This window comes from Rhinatrema bivittatum, chromosome 8 (assembly GCF_901001135.1).
Source record: "Rhinatrema bivittatum chromosome 8, aRhiBiv1.1, whole genome shotgun sequence".
NCBI classification, from domain to species: Eukaryota; Metazoa; Chordata; class Amphibia; order Gymnophiona; family Rhinatrematidae; genus Rhinatrema; species Rhinatrema bivittatum.
Genome location: NC_042622.1, coordinates 169,601,023 through 169,619,600, shown reverse-complemented (window position 1 = coordinate 169,619,600; position 18,578 = coordinate 169,601,023). Strand labels below are relative to the sequence as shown.

Genomic DNA, 18,578 nt, shown 5'->3' with positions numbered 1-18,578 from the left:
CATGTTTCGATTTTTCCATAGAGTCGAATTGCCAGCCCTGGTTTCCCAGACCCTGAAGATGCTGGGAGTTCCTGGTCTGACTTTATGACAGAACCAAAGAAGGAACCCCATTCTGATTTCCCTATGGAAAGCCTCTTGCTTCTTTCCAGTAATGGAAACCATCCAGGAGTTGATTGACCTGGAATGGGAATCCTCAGAAGCAAGTTTTAAAGGGGGCAGAGTGTTAGAAGCTCTATACCCACTGGATCTGGCAGTGAGAGAGCGTTTGTATTTCCCTAAAGTGGATGTGCTGGTCTGTGCCGTTTCTAAGCGAACAACTATCCCCGTGAAAGGAGGAGTGGCCTTAAAGGATGCGCATGATATATGGATTGTGTCCATCCTTAAACATGCCTTTGATGCTGTAGCAATGACCTTACAGATTGCTTCTTGTTGCGCCCTGGTAGCTCATTCTTGTCTACTCCTCTCTCAGGAGGTGGATTACTCGGGGGTGAATTCCAGAGTGGTTATGAAACACCCCCCACCCCCCCGCCGCCACTGCCTTTTTAGCCAATGCGTGCTCTGATCTTGTCTGTACTTATTCCAGAAGAGTGGCCTCAGTGTTGGCGGCCAGAAAATAGTTATGGCTGCGGAATTGGTCAGCCGACACAACCTCCAAGACAAATCTTACAAAAATGTTCTTTTTAAAGGATCACTCATTTTTGGAAGCAAATTGGAAAAGCTAGCCAGTAAATGGGGCGAATCTCCAGTTCCCTGGCTACCAGAAGATAAGAGAAAGCAGTTACAGTGCCCCTCGCCTATGAGGGGTTGATCCAGGGGCTCCCAACGCTTTTGCCCCTACAGAAGCTCAACATTTCCGAGGTCTCGGCCCTTTGGAAGGTCTGTCCTTTTGTAGTCAACAGCCCAAGAGAGGAGGGGCAGGCTCAGTTTCAGGTTTGTCCCTAACCCCAAATGAAATTTTGGTGACCCACCTTTAGAACGAGGAGGTAGGGGGTCGTCTGTCCCTCTTATACCAGAGATGGGTCGAGATCATTTCGGACAAATGGGTACTGGAGGTCGTATGAGAAGGAATTGCGCTGAAATTTCACAGCATTCATCGGAACGTATTCATGATGTCTCCGTGCCACTCCCAGCACAAAAAGCAGGCAGTGGATACCACTCTTTTAAGGCTCTTCAGGATGAGGACTATAATCCCAGAACCTGCGCCCCAGGAAAATATGGGGTGTTATTTCATCTATTTCATCGTACCCAAGAAGGCATTGTTGTCGGGAACCATTCCTCCAGATGACTCCAGGAACATTACAGCTTTGTACCATTCCATCCTTCTTGCCCAAGGTAGTCTTGGAGTCTCATTTGGATCAGTTCATTTTGTTGCCATCCCTAGATAAGTCCAAGGTCGCGGAAGAATACCGCCTCTTCCGCAATTTGAATGTCAGTAGGCTTTTGGTGCGGTATCTGGAAGTTTCAGAACTGGTCCAAAAGATGAACCACCTGTTTGTCCTTCACGATGGAAAGAAGCAGGTCAAACCAGCTTTGCAGGCTACTATAGCTCGTTGGATTAAGGAGGTGGTCACAGGAGCCTATGTGGAGGCAGGAAAGCCATTACTCCTTCAGTTAAAGCTCATTCCAATAGGACTCAGAGAGTCTCATGGGTGGAAGCTAGACTACTGTCTCCTGTCGACATCTGCCGAGTGACAACATATTCCTCCTTGCACACCTTCTCCAGGTTCTATCGCCTGGACGTTCAGACATAGGAGGATGCAGCCTTTGCAAGGGCGGTGTTAACCAGACCACGGGTAGCCTCCCACCCCAATTGGGGATAGCCTTTGTACATCCCATTGGTTCTGGGTTCATCTTTCTACATGCTAGGAAATGGAGAAATTACTTACCTGATAATTTCATTTTCCTTAGTGTAGACAGATGGACTCTGCATCCCGCCCACAGCTGCCCAAAAACGATGCCAAGGATTCACCCATGGAGTGGATATCTATTCCAAGAGATAACAGGAAGCCATCATCCAGTGCCTAGATAAGGGCATCTATAATCTTACTGGGGTTCAGTGTTTTGGACGAGTTCAGTTACGGCTATCCATTTTTAATCAAGTTTTTTCGATAGTATGTCCATAGTGGCTTTTGAAGAGAATACTGAAGGGCTGAGGTCACTGCAGGGGTGTGTATCTAGGGTGACGACAACTTTGAAACCTGACTCCGTCTCCATCTGCTGGCAGGGGAGTATAAATCATTGGTCCTGAGTCCATCTGTCTATACTAAGGAAAATGAAATTATCAGGTAAGTAATTTCTCCATTACACGCCTTACAGAGCATGTATACATTACCAAACTCCAGCCTGCCTCTTTCATCCATTCTACTTCTCTCCAGTTTTACTCCCAGCCTCTCACATGAGTAAATAGCCATCGTTTTACCCACTTTTTCAGTTTGTTTACTTTCCTAATTCCTTCCGACAATTTGTTCCACAAAATTTTGAAAATAATACACCAATAGACAATTTGGTATTTGCTTCATCCGAATCAGCTGTTTAATACCTTGCATCTCTGTAAACTAACTTATTTTTGCAATTTACAGAAGAAAGCAGAAGAAGCTCATAAAATCTTTGAAGGTCTTGGCCCAAAAGTTGAACTGGTAAGTGTGGATTTTCCTTGCCTTTCGCTGAAACGGTACCGAATGATATCCCAGTAATGACATGTTTTCTTGGTATGGGTGACTGAACCGTGAATTAGTAAGCTAGCAGATATCTCAGGAGTGGGGGTTGAATTGGTGGATGATTCTGCTGGTTTGTGTGTAATGTTGAATGAGAGAGTTGGCTGCTTTAAACAAATGTAAATGTAAAGCTTTGTCACTGTACTTAAAGGGCCCACATTATTTTCGCAGCCACTTTACAACCAGCCTTCTGATACCAAGGTGTACCACGAGAACATCAAAACGTAAGTACTCTTTGAATTTCAAGGCTACTAAAGAGATTGTCAATTATGTAATCTTCTGAAGAGTTGGGCCAAGGTTGTGGCCTTCCTCTGCTTCATCTTTTTATGCTAGGCAGGTGGGGATTCTGCCACCAGGCTGTCCAGACCAAAGGTTGGCATCAGCAATGCACTAGTGAAAGACTGGAAGAGACCCAGATAAAGCTTGAATGCAGGTGGTAAGCCTGCATACATGCTTTATATGTTTCTGCCCTTGATTTAACACATTCAGCCTGCTTATCGACAGGAAAATTAGCCATGCTGTTTGAGATTTCCTCTGGACGGCCCTCGGCGGAGCTTCTCAAAGATCACGGAGCTCTGGCTCTGTGCGTCCTTTCCCGCGCGACACCATCTTCCATCAGTCTGTTTTTTTTCCGCACTGCAGGCTACACGTGTAGCTACTCTCCCCATCTTTCTTCACGGATTTTTCTTTGCTTTTTTTTTTTTTCAGTGCTAGTATGGCTCCGAAGCCGCCAGGCTTCAAGTACTACCAGTGTGACAAGATTATGTCCATCACGGACAGACATAATAACTGTTACCTTTGCCTGGGCCTGGACCACGACCAGTCCTCTTGCAGGGACTGTGATCGGATGTCACTCCGGGCCCAGCACCAACAGGTCCAGAAGATCTCCTGATTGTGGGAAGAGAGTACCGGATCCTATGCCCCGGGTTCGGAGTGCCACTCAGCCCTGGTGCTCATCAAGTATCAGCTGGAAAAAACTTTGAGGACCTCCTCCCTTGGCCCACTCAGTGCCAAGAAGGGCAAGGGCTAGGTGGGTCACCCCGCTAAAGTCTGTCATGCCCCCATGCCCCGACGATGCATCAGGCATTGGGAGATATGCTGAAGGCGCCCTTGCATAAAGCTTCGTCGCCAACGTCGTGGTAGCCCCTGCGCTGATAAAAGCATTCAGGCACATCAATGCTGATGTACCACCTGCCACCGACGTAGCGCATGCGTCAAAGGTGAAAGCACCAGGATGCTTGACACAAGGAGGCACCAAGGACCCTTGATGCAACAAAGCAGAGACACCATGCGTCGTCCGACTCGACGCACGTCCAGCTGTCCACGATGCAGAAACGAGTGGGGGATCAAGTATCGTTGTCGCATGCGACGCAAAAGGATCATGAGCCGCACCCGATGCAACAGGTAGCAAGTAAGTCTCCCAGGAAGGCCACTCACACTTCAGGAAGACCGTAGACCCTCAGGTAGTTTTCTCTCCAAAGGAGCTGGCTGAACTGAGCTTCTCGAACGTGGAACTGCTGTCTGAACACCTCTCCACCGGATCCTCTGACTCCTCTGCAAGTGTGTATTCGGACATGTCTTCAGTGTCAAAAAGGAAGAGATGTTCCCCTCAATTACAGGAGCCTCTTAAAAAGAGACACAAGAAATCTCATAAGGGCGAAATGCCCACATACCGACCGAGGGGGCTGGACTCAAAACATCCTTCTGGCTGCAGTCCCTCCATCGGGCAACAGTCGCAAAAGGCATGAGGGGCTCGCAAAGAAGCATCCCACCTCCTGGAGAAGGAGGGCTGGCATCCCAAGCTATGTTGCAGATATCAGAGATTCTGTCATAGTTCTTCTCTTTTCTCTCAAGAGCAGCAAGGGGGCCATCCATTGAGCCTTTCCTTGGAAGATCTCTCTGGTGGAGGAGTTTCCTCCTCTGCTTCAGGAGGAGCATAGACCGCCAGAGGGGCCATCGAGCCCCCGCCAGCAATTCTCCCCGCAATCTGACATGGGACCAGAGGACTCGCCTCCGACTTCGCCGGGGTCAAGGTAATTCTATTGGACCTGCCCGAGGGTCCACTAGAACCATCCTCGCTTCCGGAAGACCTCTTGTATTCCAAATTTGTCGAAGATGGGTGCTTGTTTCAGTATTGAGACTAAGAAGGTTCCAGATCCAAGAGCAGGTTTTGGGCAGCCTAAAGATCTTTGAGGTCCTAGCTGAACCTGCGGCCTTACCCTCCCTCGCTGTCCTGGACTCTGTGATGGTGAAGAACTGGGAGTCCCCTTTCTCTGGCCCGCCAACATATCCAGAAAGGCTGACCAAGTTCAGGATGAGGCAATCCCTGACCTACAGTATGGTGCAGCTGCCACACCCTTCTGTGGTAGTAGTCTGCCATGAAATGTTCTAAGAAGTCACGCCTTCATCAAATACCCTGCAGGGTAGGGACAAGCAGGTATTTGGATGACTTTGGGAAGAGAGCCTTCCAAATGAGTATGCTGAATGCAAAGATCCAACAGCATCGGTTTTACATTACCCACTAAGTCTACAAGTGTCTGCAGTCCCTCAAGCCCCGCAACTACCTCAGCGGTCATAGCTCTTCTGCAGCCTTTTCTCGACCTGGAAGTGGGTTTATCTACTCTGTACGATATACAAGGCTTTTGAGACATCAACCATACGTCGGTGGTGGCAATTGTGGCCCGTAGAATAACCTGGTTAAGAGCCAGTGCCATCAGGAAGGATATGCATGAGAAATTGGCAAACCTCCCGTGTACAGGTGACAATCTATTTGGGGACAAACTATGGAAGAGCAGAATGTGGCGGTACTGTCCCTAGCATCACCAATAGAGCAACAACCCTCGGCCAGGAGGTATTATCAAAGCTACAGGAAGGGCTATTACCAAAAGAGCCCTTTCAGGCCATATCTGCCTTACCACCCGCTGACCTACCAGCAAAGTAGACAGTAGCTGCAGCAATCTCAGTCCAGGGTTTGGTCAAGGAGCCAGCGCCAACAGTGGCAGCTGTAAAAACAACACCCCCATACCTCAACAGGGTTTTTGAAGGTAACCGGGCCACCTCTACTGCCTTTAGTAGGAGGCAGAATATCACAGTTTTATAACACTTGGGAAGCGGTTACCTCGGATCATTGGGTGTTAAGTATCATCCATGAGGGATGCAGGCTGAACTTCAGAGCAAGCCCCTCCCCATCAGGTCCGCATGCATAAGCATCTGCTTCAAGAGGAAGTAAACAGCCTCCTTCGACAATGGGCAGTTCAATGGGTGCGTCTACACCAGCGAAACACAGGGTTTTACTCCCAATATTTCCTCATTCCAAAGAAATCGGGGCCGGGGGGGGGGGGGTGTCTCCAGCCAATTTTAGACCTGCGGGCCTTCAACAAGTTCATTTGGAAGGGAAAGTTCAAAATGACATCCCTCAAGTCAGTCCTACCCTTCTTACAACCCAATGATTGGATGTGTTTGTTTGGATCTCAAGGATGTTTACTTCCACATCCCAATGCATCATTCTTTATGGCGCTACCTATATTTTCAAGTCACTGTTTGCCAGTACAGAGTACTCCCCGTTGGGCTATCGTCTGCACCGAGGATCTTCACAAAGTGTGTAGCGTAGGCCCACTTGTGATGGAAAGGAATCCAGTTATTCCCATACCTGGACTAATGGCTTCTGGTTGCAGCAAAGCCAGCCACACTCCTGTCGCACCTGGAAGTCACAATACGTTGCTTGGAAGGGCAGGGTTTCGTCATCAACTATGAGAATTCCAGCCTCCAACCAATATGATCTCTTCAGTTTATTGGGGCCTGGATAAATGCTGTCGTGGGGCAAGTGTTCTTACCAGACAACAGGGGCCAAACTCTTCGCAGCTTAGCGTCACAACTGAAGGACTGTGCACACCCCTCGGCGCACCAGATCCTAACTCTTCTTGGTCACGAAGCAGCAGCAATATGTGGTTCTGCCTACCCGTCTGCACGTGCGCTGTTTTCAGTGGGGCCTGAAGGCCCAATGGACTCTGTTCTCGTAACCCTTGTCCACAAGGATAAATATAACCAGGACTATGTGAAGGGACATTGTGTGGTAGTTGTGTCCAGCAGTTCTCACCATAGGAGCCCTGTTCCGCACCCCGATGCACAAGTTGGTTCTAACTATGGATGCATCAACCAAGGGATGGGGGGCCTATCTGGGGCATGTCAAGATGCAGGGGTTGTGGACACCATCGGAGAGATTGCAACAAATAAACCTGTTGGAGCTCAGACCGATAAAGACCTCCTGTGCAAAAAGAACATCATGGTCCACACGGACAACCAGGTGGCCAAGTTCTACAGAAACAAGGAAGGCGGGTCCAGTTCCTGGATCCTGTGCTAAGAGATGACTCCGATTATGGAGTGGGCGGAGGAGCATTCCATCCTCCTCCAGGTGACCTATCTCCTGGGCGTGGCAAACACCAAGGCTGACAAACTAAGCAGGATTTTTCATCTGCACGAATGGGCTCTGAACCAGCAAGTGTCGGATGAGTCTTTGTGTGTGGGGGGTCTCCATGCATGGACTTCTTCGCAATGATAGGCAACAGAAAGGTACTGTCATTTTGCTTGGTCTACCCCAGCCAGGAGCAGTTTGCACAGGACGCGTTCCTCATCCCGTGGTCAGGAGGGTCTCTTCTGTGCTTACCATCTGATACTGCTGATCTCCAAAGCAATCCAGAAATGCATTGTGAACATCGCAGGCCTCATCCTTATTGCTCCAGCTTGGCCCAGACAACCTTGGTACACCTATTTAGTTCAGCTGTCCATTGTCCCGCCTATCTCCCTGGGCAACAGTGTTGATCTCCTGACTCAGGAAGGAGGTACCCTTCTTCACCCCATGCACTCCTCGCTGCATCTCACTGCGTGGAGGTTGAAAGGCGAGTATTAAACCACCTGCACATAACCGAGGTACAGGATGTCTTAGTTTCTCCTAGTGGAAGTCTTCCTCGATGAGATTATCAGGACAAGTGGCACAGTTACTTGTCTTGGTGCCAACGCAGGGATATAGACCCATTCTCTTGCTCCCCTGAATCATTGCTGAAGTATTTGTATACCCTGAACCAGTCAGGGCTGGTGATGGCATCAGTATGTGTGTCCATGTAAGTGCTATCACAGTGTGTTATCATCCTTGCAATGGGCTTCTGGTGTCTAACCATCCTCTGGTTTCCTATGAAGGGGATCTTACGATTGCGACCACCAGTATCCAAACTTCCTGTTCTGTGGGACCTCAACCTGATTTTGGAACAGCTCACGCTTCCCCAACCCCTTTGAATCATTGAACAACTAGCCACATGAAATATCTGACATGGAAAGTGCTCTTCCTGATTGCAGAGACTTCAGCGATGAGGGTCAGCAAGCTACAGCTAAAGGTTCACTATTCCCCATATTTACAGTTTTACCATGTCAAGGTTGCCTTGCGAACCCATCCCTCTTCCTTACCTAGAGTTAGAGCTTTCCATTTGAATCAGACTATCACATTGCCAAACGTTCTTCCCAAAGCCACATAACAATGAGAGGGAACGAGTTCTTCATACTTTGGACTGTAGAAGAGCCTTAGAGCACTATAAACAATGAACTCATGCAGAGAATAGGACTTCTCAACTTTTTGTGTCCTTCAACCCAAATGCACCAGGTCTACTGGTGACCAAGAGTACTCTGGGGATAAAGGGGATGGAACAGCTCCCCTATGAAGAAAGGCTGAAGAGGTTAGGGCTGTTCAGCTTGGAGAAGAGACAGCTGAGGGGGGGATATGATGGAGATCTTTAAGATCATGAGAGGTCTTGAACGAGTAGATGTGACTCGGTTATTTTCACTTTCGAATAATAGAAGGACTAGGGGGCATTCCATGAAGTTAGCAAGTAGCACATTTAAGACTAATCGGAGAAAATTCTTTTTCACTCAACGCACAATAAAGCTCTGGAATTTGTTGCCAGAGGATGTGGTTAGTGCAGTTAGTGTAGCTGAGTTCAAAAAAGGTTTGGATAAGTTCTTGGAGGAGAAGTCCATTAATGGCTATTAATCAATTTTACTTAGGGAATAGCCACTGCTATTAATCACATCAGTGCATCAGTAGCATGGGATCTTCTTAGTGTTTGGGTAATTGCCAGGTTCTTGTGGCCTGCTTTTGGCCTCTGTTGGAAACAGGATGCTGGGCTTGATGGACCCTTGGTCTGACCCAGCATGGCAATTTCTTATGTTCTTATGATAGTCTCCAGTTGCTCCCATGTCTCAACACATCAGTTCTCTAGCTGCTGGGTCGGGTGATCAGGATCGTGTCAGATGCCTTTTTGCTTCACTGGGGCACCGAGCTGCTATACGCTTACCCTCCCCTTCCGCTCATCTCAAAGACACTCCAACAGGTCCGGGGTACCATGATCCTAATCGCACCTTTTTGGCCTCGTCAGGTCTTGTTCTCACTTCTACGGGAGCTGGCCTTGCACCCCCCCGATCCGGTTGGTGACTGCTCCAGACCTAATCTCTCAGAACCAGGACAGGCTCTACCACCCCAACCTCCAAGCCCTGTCCCTCACGGCTTGGATGTTGACCGGGTGTCTTTCCAAGCTCTGGGCCTTTTGGAGGGTGTATCGTGCATCCTGTTAGAGTCCAGAAAACTCTCCACGAGGAGATCCTATAACTTCAAGTGGAAGCATTTTTCAGCTTGGTGTGTGGGACATGGTCTGGATCCCTTCTCTTGTTCCCCACTGAAGCTTTTGGAGTACCTGTTGCACCTCTCCGAGTCTGGTCTACAGACCATGTTGGTCATCAGGGCAGGGATGGTGCTTCCATTTCCACACATCCCCTTGTGGGGCGGTTCATGAAGGGCTTGTTACAACTTAATCCCCCCATGTGGCCGCCAGCAGTTTCCTGGGACCTCAGCGGCATCCTATCTCAGCTCATGGAGACTCCATTTGAGCCTTTGCGGTCCTGCGACCTGAAGTACCTATCCTGGCAGGCCATCTTCTTGGTTGCGGTTGCTTCAGCGTGCAGGGTGAGTAAGCTGCAAGCTTTGGTGTCGTACCCTCCTTTTACAAAATTCAGTCATAAGGTGGTTCTGCGTACGCACCCGAAGTTCCTTTCTAAGGTGGTTACGGAGTTCCATCTCAATCAGTCTATTATGTTGCTTTCCTTTTTTCCAAGACCACGCGTTCACCAGGGTGCACGGGCTCTGCACACTCTGGATTGTAAAAGGGCTCTGGTCTTTTACTTGGAATGGATGGCACCTCACTGCCTATCAACTCAGCTGTTTGTCTCCTTCAATAAAAACAGATTGGGGGTTGCTGTCTAAGCAGACATTATCCCATTTGCTTGTGGACATACAGCTTGAAGGTCACATCAAGGCTCATTCTGTGCAAGCCATGTCAATCTCAGTGGCTTACTTGCGTGCAGTCCCCATTCATGAGATTTGTAGAGCAGCGACCTGGAGTTCTCTCCACACATTCCCCTTGTTTTATTGCCTGGATAAGGATGGCTGGCAGGACAGTTGTTTCGGACAGTCCGTTCTCTGTAATCTCTTCAGCCATGAAAACCCAACTCTCCTTCTGTGGGCCCTATCCTTGGGTACAGGTCTGCTCCTCTGGTTGGTGCAGCACTAGTTGTTGTGCATGTTGGCACCTGTTCTCTGCTACACATGTTGGGAGCGGCCTGGAGTTACATAATCACCCATGGGTGAGGACCTCCATCCTGCTTGTTCTTGGAGAAAAGCAGAGTTGCTTACCTGTGACAGGTGTTCTCCAAGGACAGCAGGATGTTAGTCCTCACAAAACCCGCCTACCACTCCGCAGAGTTGGGTTTCTCGCGGTTTGTTTTATTTTTTCACGAACTCTATTATAAGACTGAAGAGGGACCCCACATGGGCGCGAGGTTAGCAGCATGCTGGGCATGCTCAGTGTGACAGTCCAAGTTTCCCGTGCCGGGCTGCATTGGATGATGTCACCCATATGTGAGGACTAACATCCTGCTGTCCTTGGAGAACACCTGTTAACAGGTAAGCAGTTCTGCTTTTCTGTAGATAGCAGGATGAATTAGCTGTGCTGACCCATTCACCTCCCTGGACAGTCTTTGACTTCTTCGCTTTGCTAGATGAGCTAGAATATGGACTGAGGGAAGCTGGCATTGTGTGGGAAAGGATGCGCAGTTGCACAGAGCCAAAGCTCTGTGATCTTTGAGAAGCTCTGCCCAGAGGATGTCCCAGACAGCACGGCTAATTCATCCTGCTATCTACAGTAAGCAAACTTAAATAAAAAATATTTTGTTGTCACTATTTAGCTGGAACCATATACATGCTGGTGGTTATTATATAGAAAGACTGTTAATTATTCATTACTAAACTAAGACTTACCATTCATGGCACCTAATTTATACAATTGGATATATGTTATGGTTTAGGCGATGCCATTTTGTTTGGTTGGCATGAGAGGCTTACCAAGGTGTGCTGTGCACTTCTGTCTCTCCCAATTAAAATGAGGTGCTCTCTTATGCTGTAAGAGCACTTGATACTTTCACTTGTAGATTTTTGAAGCACCCATGGGTTTTCACATTTTTTGATTATTTACGGTCTTAGGAGTGGGGAGAGGAAAGATTTTATTTAAAAAAAACAAAACAAAAAAAACCCCATTTCTCTCATTCAATGCTGTGGCCAATCTCCCTTTTACTTCTGTGGCGATATGCTGCAGAGTATGAGAGAGACTGATTGTCTTCTCCCATGCCTGTAAACCTGCATCTAACGTCATGCCTAGCTAGGTTGTGAAACCTACCCCACATGGAGATGAGGTGTGAGGTGTTGTGCAGGCTGCAAAGTTGAACTGCTTTTTTAGTATTGCTTGTTAGTTTGGAGTGACTGCTCTTCACAGCAGATTCAGAAATACCACCTGTGGAACCCTGGCTGGTAGAGGACTTTAATCTGCGGGCATGCCTGCAGACAGATGACCGCATTGCAGATGTTAGGAAGAAACTCTGTGACAGGGGAAGAAAAAGTATGTGTGAAAGAAATCAGATGATGGGTTTTTAGACCTTTCTATACAGTCTTGAAGTGAGAGAGTTCCTGCAACCTTTTGTCTGTCAAAGCAAAGGTTTCATAACTTTGGAAATCTGATCCCAGTATATGAAGTGTGTGTTTGCTTGGGAAATTTGTTTTCAAGAGAGTGCCACTGAAACCCATGCCTAGACTTAGGCCCTGCAGTGGGTGATTTAGCATCACTGGTTACTTCTGTTTTCCTGGTGCTGAAAGTGGTAGGGCCCATGGTGCAAGATGCCTTCCAGAGAGCTTCACACTTTCTTCAAGCAGGTAAAGGTTAAGTGATTTGTCCAAGGTCACAGACTGGTGGTAGGATTAGAGGGTTTGTGTTTTATATGCTGCTTACTGAACCCATGAAAGGTTTGTGGGTTTTTTTTTAAAGTATTTTTTAATTTAGGGTTTGGATTTCTTGTTGTATTTTTATAATATCCACAAGAACGGAGGGCAGTCAGAATTCTCAGGTCCACAAAATATTCAGATTTGCAGAAGTTCAAGTTTTAATCAAGGCTTTGGATGGCACTGCAGTTTGTCGAAAGACTGTTCTGTGTCGGAGGGTCGTGTAACAATCCTATGTTTAACATGCAGAGCCATCTATAGCTTTGATTGAACTTGGACTTCTGCAAATTTGAATATTTTGTGGACTTCCGAATTCTCGACTGCCCTCCTTTCTTGTGGATATTCCTTTGTGGGTTGGCCTTCTGCTTACTTGGGCTATTTTTTGTAATAGCCATATTCTTTGTCATGTCTCAAACAAAGATCCTCCTTGAATAAGACCATTGTATTAGCTAGTGAAGTATTTCAAAGAGTTAAAAGTATTTTGAGTTGACGGCCTTAAGATTAAGATTTCTATATTTGGTTTCCAAATGACTTAAGTTATATGTTTAGCACTGAATAGCAACAAGCAGCCTTTCCACATTTGGGATGTGCGCTGGGGACATGGTGCAGTCTCTCATCGCTTCCAGAAGCATTTACTTCCATGAACTGCTTAGTACTGCAAGGTTTTCATGCACAGGAGGTGGCCTCTTTCAATGGAATGAGGGATTGTGGGATGAGAGTGAAAGGGGATAGAGGCAGGAGTAATCTAAGGAAATATTTCTTTACAGAGAGGGTGCTGGATGCATGTATGTGAGATGGTGGAGACAAGGACAGTATCTGAATTCAAGAAAGCACATTATAAACCCAGTGAAGCTCCGAGTGACAGGATCTTAAAGCTTAATAGTTGGTGTGGATGGGCAGACTAGATTTCAATTGTTTAGGCATTTTTGGTTACTATGAGGAAGGAAAAAATGAACTTTGATTTATCTATATGGTATCAAGTAAATCACTCCCAAGTTTGTCAAAAGCTTATCAAGAAGGCATTCACCAAAAGTCTGTTTCATTCCCAGAAGGAGAGAAAATCCTTAGTGGATCAGGCCCTTTGAGTTACACTAATTCAGCCCTAAATTGGCAGTGAAAAAAAAACCCCAAAACATATATTGGAAAACATTTGTTTTTAAGGATATGCCTTTTCATTTTTAAAATGGGAGACTGGCCAGTTCATAGGACCATAATTAGCATGGGGAGGGTGAAGAGCTAGTCTCTCGCTCTCTCTGTCTCGCTTTTTTTCTTTTTTTTTTAAATAACAAGTTGAATTAGCAAACGTTTGAAACTTAAAAGCAGAAGCACTAATTGTCGAGGCTTCAGTTCTTGACTATTGGTGCTACTGCTCACAAGTTTCCAAGTTATGGTACTTTAACCCTTTCTTGTATCTGTTACCATGTGTCCAATATATGCACATGTACTTTACTGTAAAAAAAACAAACCAGAAAACAAAACAAAAACTTTAAAACATAAAGTTGTCCTCCAGGGAGTCAATAACTTTGTTGTGGTTTTTTTTTTTTCTGTTTAAAGAAACCAAGTGATGAGGAAGAAGTTGATCTTGTTTTTTAAAAGAAGAAATCATGCAAGAAAACAGAGGGTGAGTATCCCAGAGTGTGCTCACAGGCCACCTGGCCCCAAACGTGTGCTGCCTTGTGGCATCAGGATGTGCTCACAGGCTTTTGCCTTCAGTATGTTAGAACATAAGGTATGGCTAATAAGAAGTGGAGGTGATGAGCGGTATACAGTTAGGTAAACACCATAGAAGAGGGTATAGCGCTATAAAGGTTCATGGATCCAATTTTTAAAGGATTCAACAAATCAAACTTGAGAAATTGATGAGATCAACACATCCTTCATTTATTAATTAAATAATATTCATGCAGAGAGGTCTTTAGGTTCCCCTACTCGGACCGTGTTTCGCCACAAGGGCTGTGTCGGGAGGGACAAAGCCGAATAGTAGAACTAGAAATAAATAATTAAAACAATGCTCTAATAAGGAACCATAATAATAACAAAGACACCAACAGTACAAATGAATAATTGACAACATGTAAATATGGTTGAACGGTGGGTAACATGAAAAATGGATGACTAACATAATAAGTAAATAATAAAGAATAAACACAACAAAACCAATAGGAAATTATATGGTAAATCATAAAAATTAAACATGTGAATGAGAATCTAGAGGAGGAGATAAAAAAGAAAAAAGAGGGGGGGAAGGGAGGGGGAAGTGAGGGGAGGGTAAGGGAAAGAAGGAGAAACAGGTGAGAGCATAGCAGAAAGAATCAAAGAAGAGCAAACGACAAACAAAAGAACAGAGAATTAATACTGGTGAAATGTGTGACCTGACAAAGCGGGATATGTTGAATGTTGAGCGTCAGAAATCAGTGTAGAGCCCTATGGAGGGGATCCAGAGCAACTGAAAACAAAAAATAATGAAAAATAATAGCATGTAGAAACAATAAAACCTTACTGAAAAGGGAGTGATGGATAGACATGAAAGGTGAAATGGTTACCTTGTAAATATAAGCAGCAGCGTCTCCTTAAGGAAGGGTTTCAACCGAAACGTTCAAATTTTAACCTGAGTGAAAGGGATAAAGGAAGTACTGAAACTACTGAAGCAGAGCAGAGCGGGGCTAATCAAAACGTTTCAACCGAAGCGTTCAAGGTTTAGCCTGAGTAAAAAGGATAAAAGGAATTACTGAAACTACTGAAGCAGAGCAGGGCTAATCAAAACGAAACCAAGGAAAAGTGAAAATGAAACTTAAGACAAATCAAAACAAACGGACTCACCGATTCGACGAAAAAGTATGGCGGCTCCGCAGGGCTGCTGCCACATAGGAATATCGCTGATTAAAAAGGGGGGAGAGGGCTTAGGTTCCCGCGAGAAACAGCAAAAAAACCTCACGAAAATTTGGCAAATACAGGCTAATCCGGTGTGATAGTGAACCAACTGAGAGAGTAAAGAAAGCACTCAACTATGAGAAGCGGCAATATTTAGGAGCAGGTGAATTAAAGAGAAGGCAAAGATGAAAAAGTTGACAAAATTGAAAAAATCAAAGATGGTGAAAAGGTCAAATGGTCAAATATCAATGGAATTTAAGAAGTGGGGGGAAGAAGGGGCGAGGGGAGAGGGAGGAAGAAACAGGACAGGGGGTAGGAAAGGGGGGGGGAGGGGGATTTGTTGAATCCTTTAAAAATTGGATCCATGAACCTTTATAGCGCTATACCCTCTTCTATGGTGAGAATATAAGGTATGCCATACTGGGTCAGACCAAAGGTCCATCAAGCCCAGCATCCTGCTTCCAACAGTGGCCAAACCTGGCAAGTACCCAAACATTAAATGAATAGATTCCAAATTACTAATCCTTATTGATTAATAACTATTCCTGTTCATACCCCAGATCAGTCTAGACAAGTGGGGTTTATGCATCCCTACCAGCAGATGGAGGCAGAGAGCAAAACTGAGGCACTGTTGCATAACTGAGAGTGCCACCTGCAGTCCCTCAGTATTTCTCTGCCTCCAGCAGATGGTAAAGGCGCAAACCTGCAGTCTGTTAGAAAAATTAAAAAGTAAACTTAGATTACTGTAGTGAAGTTTGAAGAAAAGAAGACCGGAGCTCCCAGAGGTGTTAGCCACCTTCGTGGGCCATCCCTCTGGTCGAGCAGGGCGAGGGAGGGATTGGATATCCCCAGCCAGGCTCGACCTTGATTCCAGGGGGAGGGAAAGCCAGGGGTCCTGGTTCTCTTGCTCCCCCCTGAGGACCTTCCTCCTAAATTGGCCTGCTGCAGCTTCCTGGAGCCCCAGAAGCAGGAGAATATCCTTTTCTGTTTATCCTCTTTGGGGATGGGGGAGCCTGGGTGACTGTCTGGGCCTTCGGTGTCTCTGTTCTTTCCCTTCCTGCGGCTGTGTTGGCCCTGCATCAGGGTAGGAAAGGCTCGCGTGGTTCATGCTGTCCATTTTGCACCTGGAGCCTGGACAGCAGCGCGGCTGCAGTGTTTTGTTTTGTTTTTCTTCTGCTCTCCGGTTTATTTTTAGCTGCGAGCCGCACGCGCCATGCCGACACCTGCTGAGCATGGGGCCTGCCGGGGGGGGGGGGGGGCGCGCTGCTCTTGCCTCATCGTGGCCCTTCTTTGCCTGGCCCTGTATGTCTGGAGGGGTGGGAACCTCCACACAGGTAACAAGCAGCAGATCATGCACTCATGCTTCAGGCCCCGGGCAGGAGGCCCCACAGGGGGCGAGGAGTCTGCAACCATTTTAGCTCCACGTGGCAGGAGCCCTACCTTGAATGGGGGAAGGCAGGGACTCCCCTCCCCTGCTTTCTCCTGTGCTGCAGGTGTCAAGGAGGGGTGATGAGGTGCTGGTGGGCACAGAAAGGAGTTTCGTGCCCGTGGAGCAGGTGGACTGCTGTGGTTTTTCCATGGATTCTATTTTCCTTATGCATTAGGCCTATCTTGCCAGGCAGGAGCTGGCAGCTAAGGGTCCAGCTTCTCTGCTGGCCCGAGGCAGGCTTAAGAAGCTTTGGGCTGAGGCCCCTCCGAAGAAAGGAGGCTTTTTTTGCCTATTGGGTTTGGATTGTGCTTTGGGGGATGATGTTTCCTCAGAAGATTCGGAGAGCGCTGATCCAATGAGTGATGATCCGCAGGATCTGCCCATGGACCAGGCCGCTATTCAAGGCGCAGACCTGGGGGCTGGACTGCTGGGGGACCTGGATGTGGACGAAGTTCTTCTGGCAGAAGGGGATGACACTAGATGGTCAGGTTATTTTGCAAGGACGAATTGTGACCCCCTCAGGTTCTGAAAGAACTGGGGATTAAGGTGACTCAAGAAGACTCTGATACAGCGGGGGTAAACCCAGTGTTGGAGGGACTGCGTGGACCGCCAAGGACATTCCCCTTGCCGAACATAAGAAATTGCCATGCTGGGTCAGACCAAGTGTCCATCAAGCCCAGCATCCTGTTTTCAACAGAGGCCGAACCTGGCAATTACCCAAATACTAAGAAGATCCTATGCTACTGATGCAATTAATAGCAGTGGCTATTCCCTAAATAAACTTGATTAATAGCAGTTAATGGACTTCTCCTCCAAGAACTTATCCAAACCTTTTTTGAACCCAGCTACACTAACTGCACTAACCACAAGCAGATATAGAAGTTGATTGACTGGGTGTGGGATTCTCCGGAGGCTGGATTGAGGATGGCCAGATTGTACCACCTGCCCGAGAACATCATGGAGTGGTGGAAATTGCCAAAGGTGGACACAGCGGTGTTAGCGGTGACCAAGAAGATGAACATTCCGGTGGCAGGGTCGGCAGCTTTAAAGGATGTTCAAGATCAGAAGCTGGAGATCTTTTTGAAAAGGCTGTTTGAGGTCTCAGCTCTGAGCCTTAAGGCTGCAGTCTGCGCTAGCCTTATGCAGAGGGCTTGTCTGAACTGGGTGCAGAAGGAAGAGGAAACGACTGGAGCTGCCCCTATGGCGGATCAGGATGTTCACTTGGAAACGGGCATGGCTTATATGGTGGATGCCCTCTATGATATCCTCCACACTTCGTCTTGGAATATCGTCTCCACAGTAGCTGCAAGAATGTTTCTGTGGCTGTGCAATTGGTCAGCAGATGTTTGGTCAAATGCGCAGCTAGCTAATCTCCCTTTTAAGGGTCAGTTATTGTTTGGCGAAGACCTGGAGAAGCTAATGAAGCATCTGGCAGACTCTAAGGAAAATAGGTTGCCAGAGGATAAGAAGGGCACTATGAAGACCTATGCGCCGCGGTCTTGCTTCCTTGAGATGAGATTTCATGCCAGCAGAAATTTGTCCGGTTCTTCGCAAAAGCAAGCATCAGGATGGCAGCAATCCTTTTGGGGGACCCGCAGGCCAGCCAGAGAGGGCTCCGGACAAGGGTCGGAGCTGTCAAGTCCGCCCAATGAAGGCAGACTGGTCCACTCCTCCCTTGTGGCAGTCAGAGGAAGATTATCCCGTTTCTACGAGGAGTGGACCAGAATTATTTTGGATCAGTGGATGCTGGAAGTAATACGAGACGACTACGCATTAGAATTTTCTTGGCCCCTCAAGGATGCCTTTGTGGTATCCTGTTGTGCCTCGCCTGTCAGGTGGGCGGTGGTTCGGGACACTTGCAGTTGCAGCGATTGGAAGCCATTCTTCCGGTACTGCAAGGGGAACACGGTCAGGGAAGGTATTCCGTGTACTATGTGATTCCCAAGAAGGAGGGCTCGTTTTGTCCCATCCTGTATCTGCAAAATGCCAATGCGGCATTGTGGGTCCCACGTTTTCGAATGAAATATTGTGGACAGTGATTGCGGTGGTACGCAAGGGAGAGTTCCTGGCCTCTCTCTTGATTTGATGGAGGCATTACTCCACATTCCTATCAGTCTGGATCATCAGAGGTTCCTGTGCTTCGCTGTATAGGAGAGCATTTTCAGTTTCGAGCTTTGCCTTTCAGGCTGGCTACAGC

The 18,578-nt window shown here is 47.1% G+C and overlaps 1 protein-coding gene across 17 annotated transcripts in view; it reads left to right on the top strand.

Annotated features, from left to right (window-relative positions):
* NCOR1 (nuclear receptor corepressor 1) overlaps positions 1–18,578 on the top strand; it is a 372,787-nt gene that overhangs the window by 37,031 nt on the left and 317,178 nt on the right. For all 17 annotated transcript variants that reach the window (XM_029611288.1, XM_029611291.1, XM_029611302.1 and 14 more), the window contains 3 exons: positions 2,580–2,636; positions 2,886–2,938; positions 13,636–13,702. In XM_029611288.1, coding sequence (XP_029467148.1) covers positions 2,580–2,636; positions 2,886–2,938; positions 13,636–13,702 — 177 coding nt within the window. The remainder of the gene's footprint in view (positions 1–2,579; positions 2,637–2,885; positions 2,939–13,635; positions 13,703–18,578) is intronic.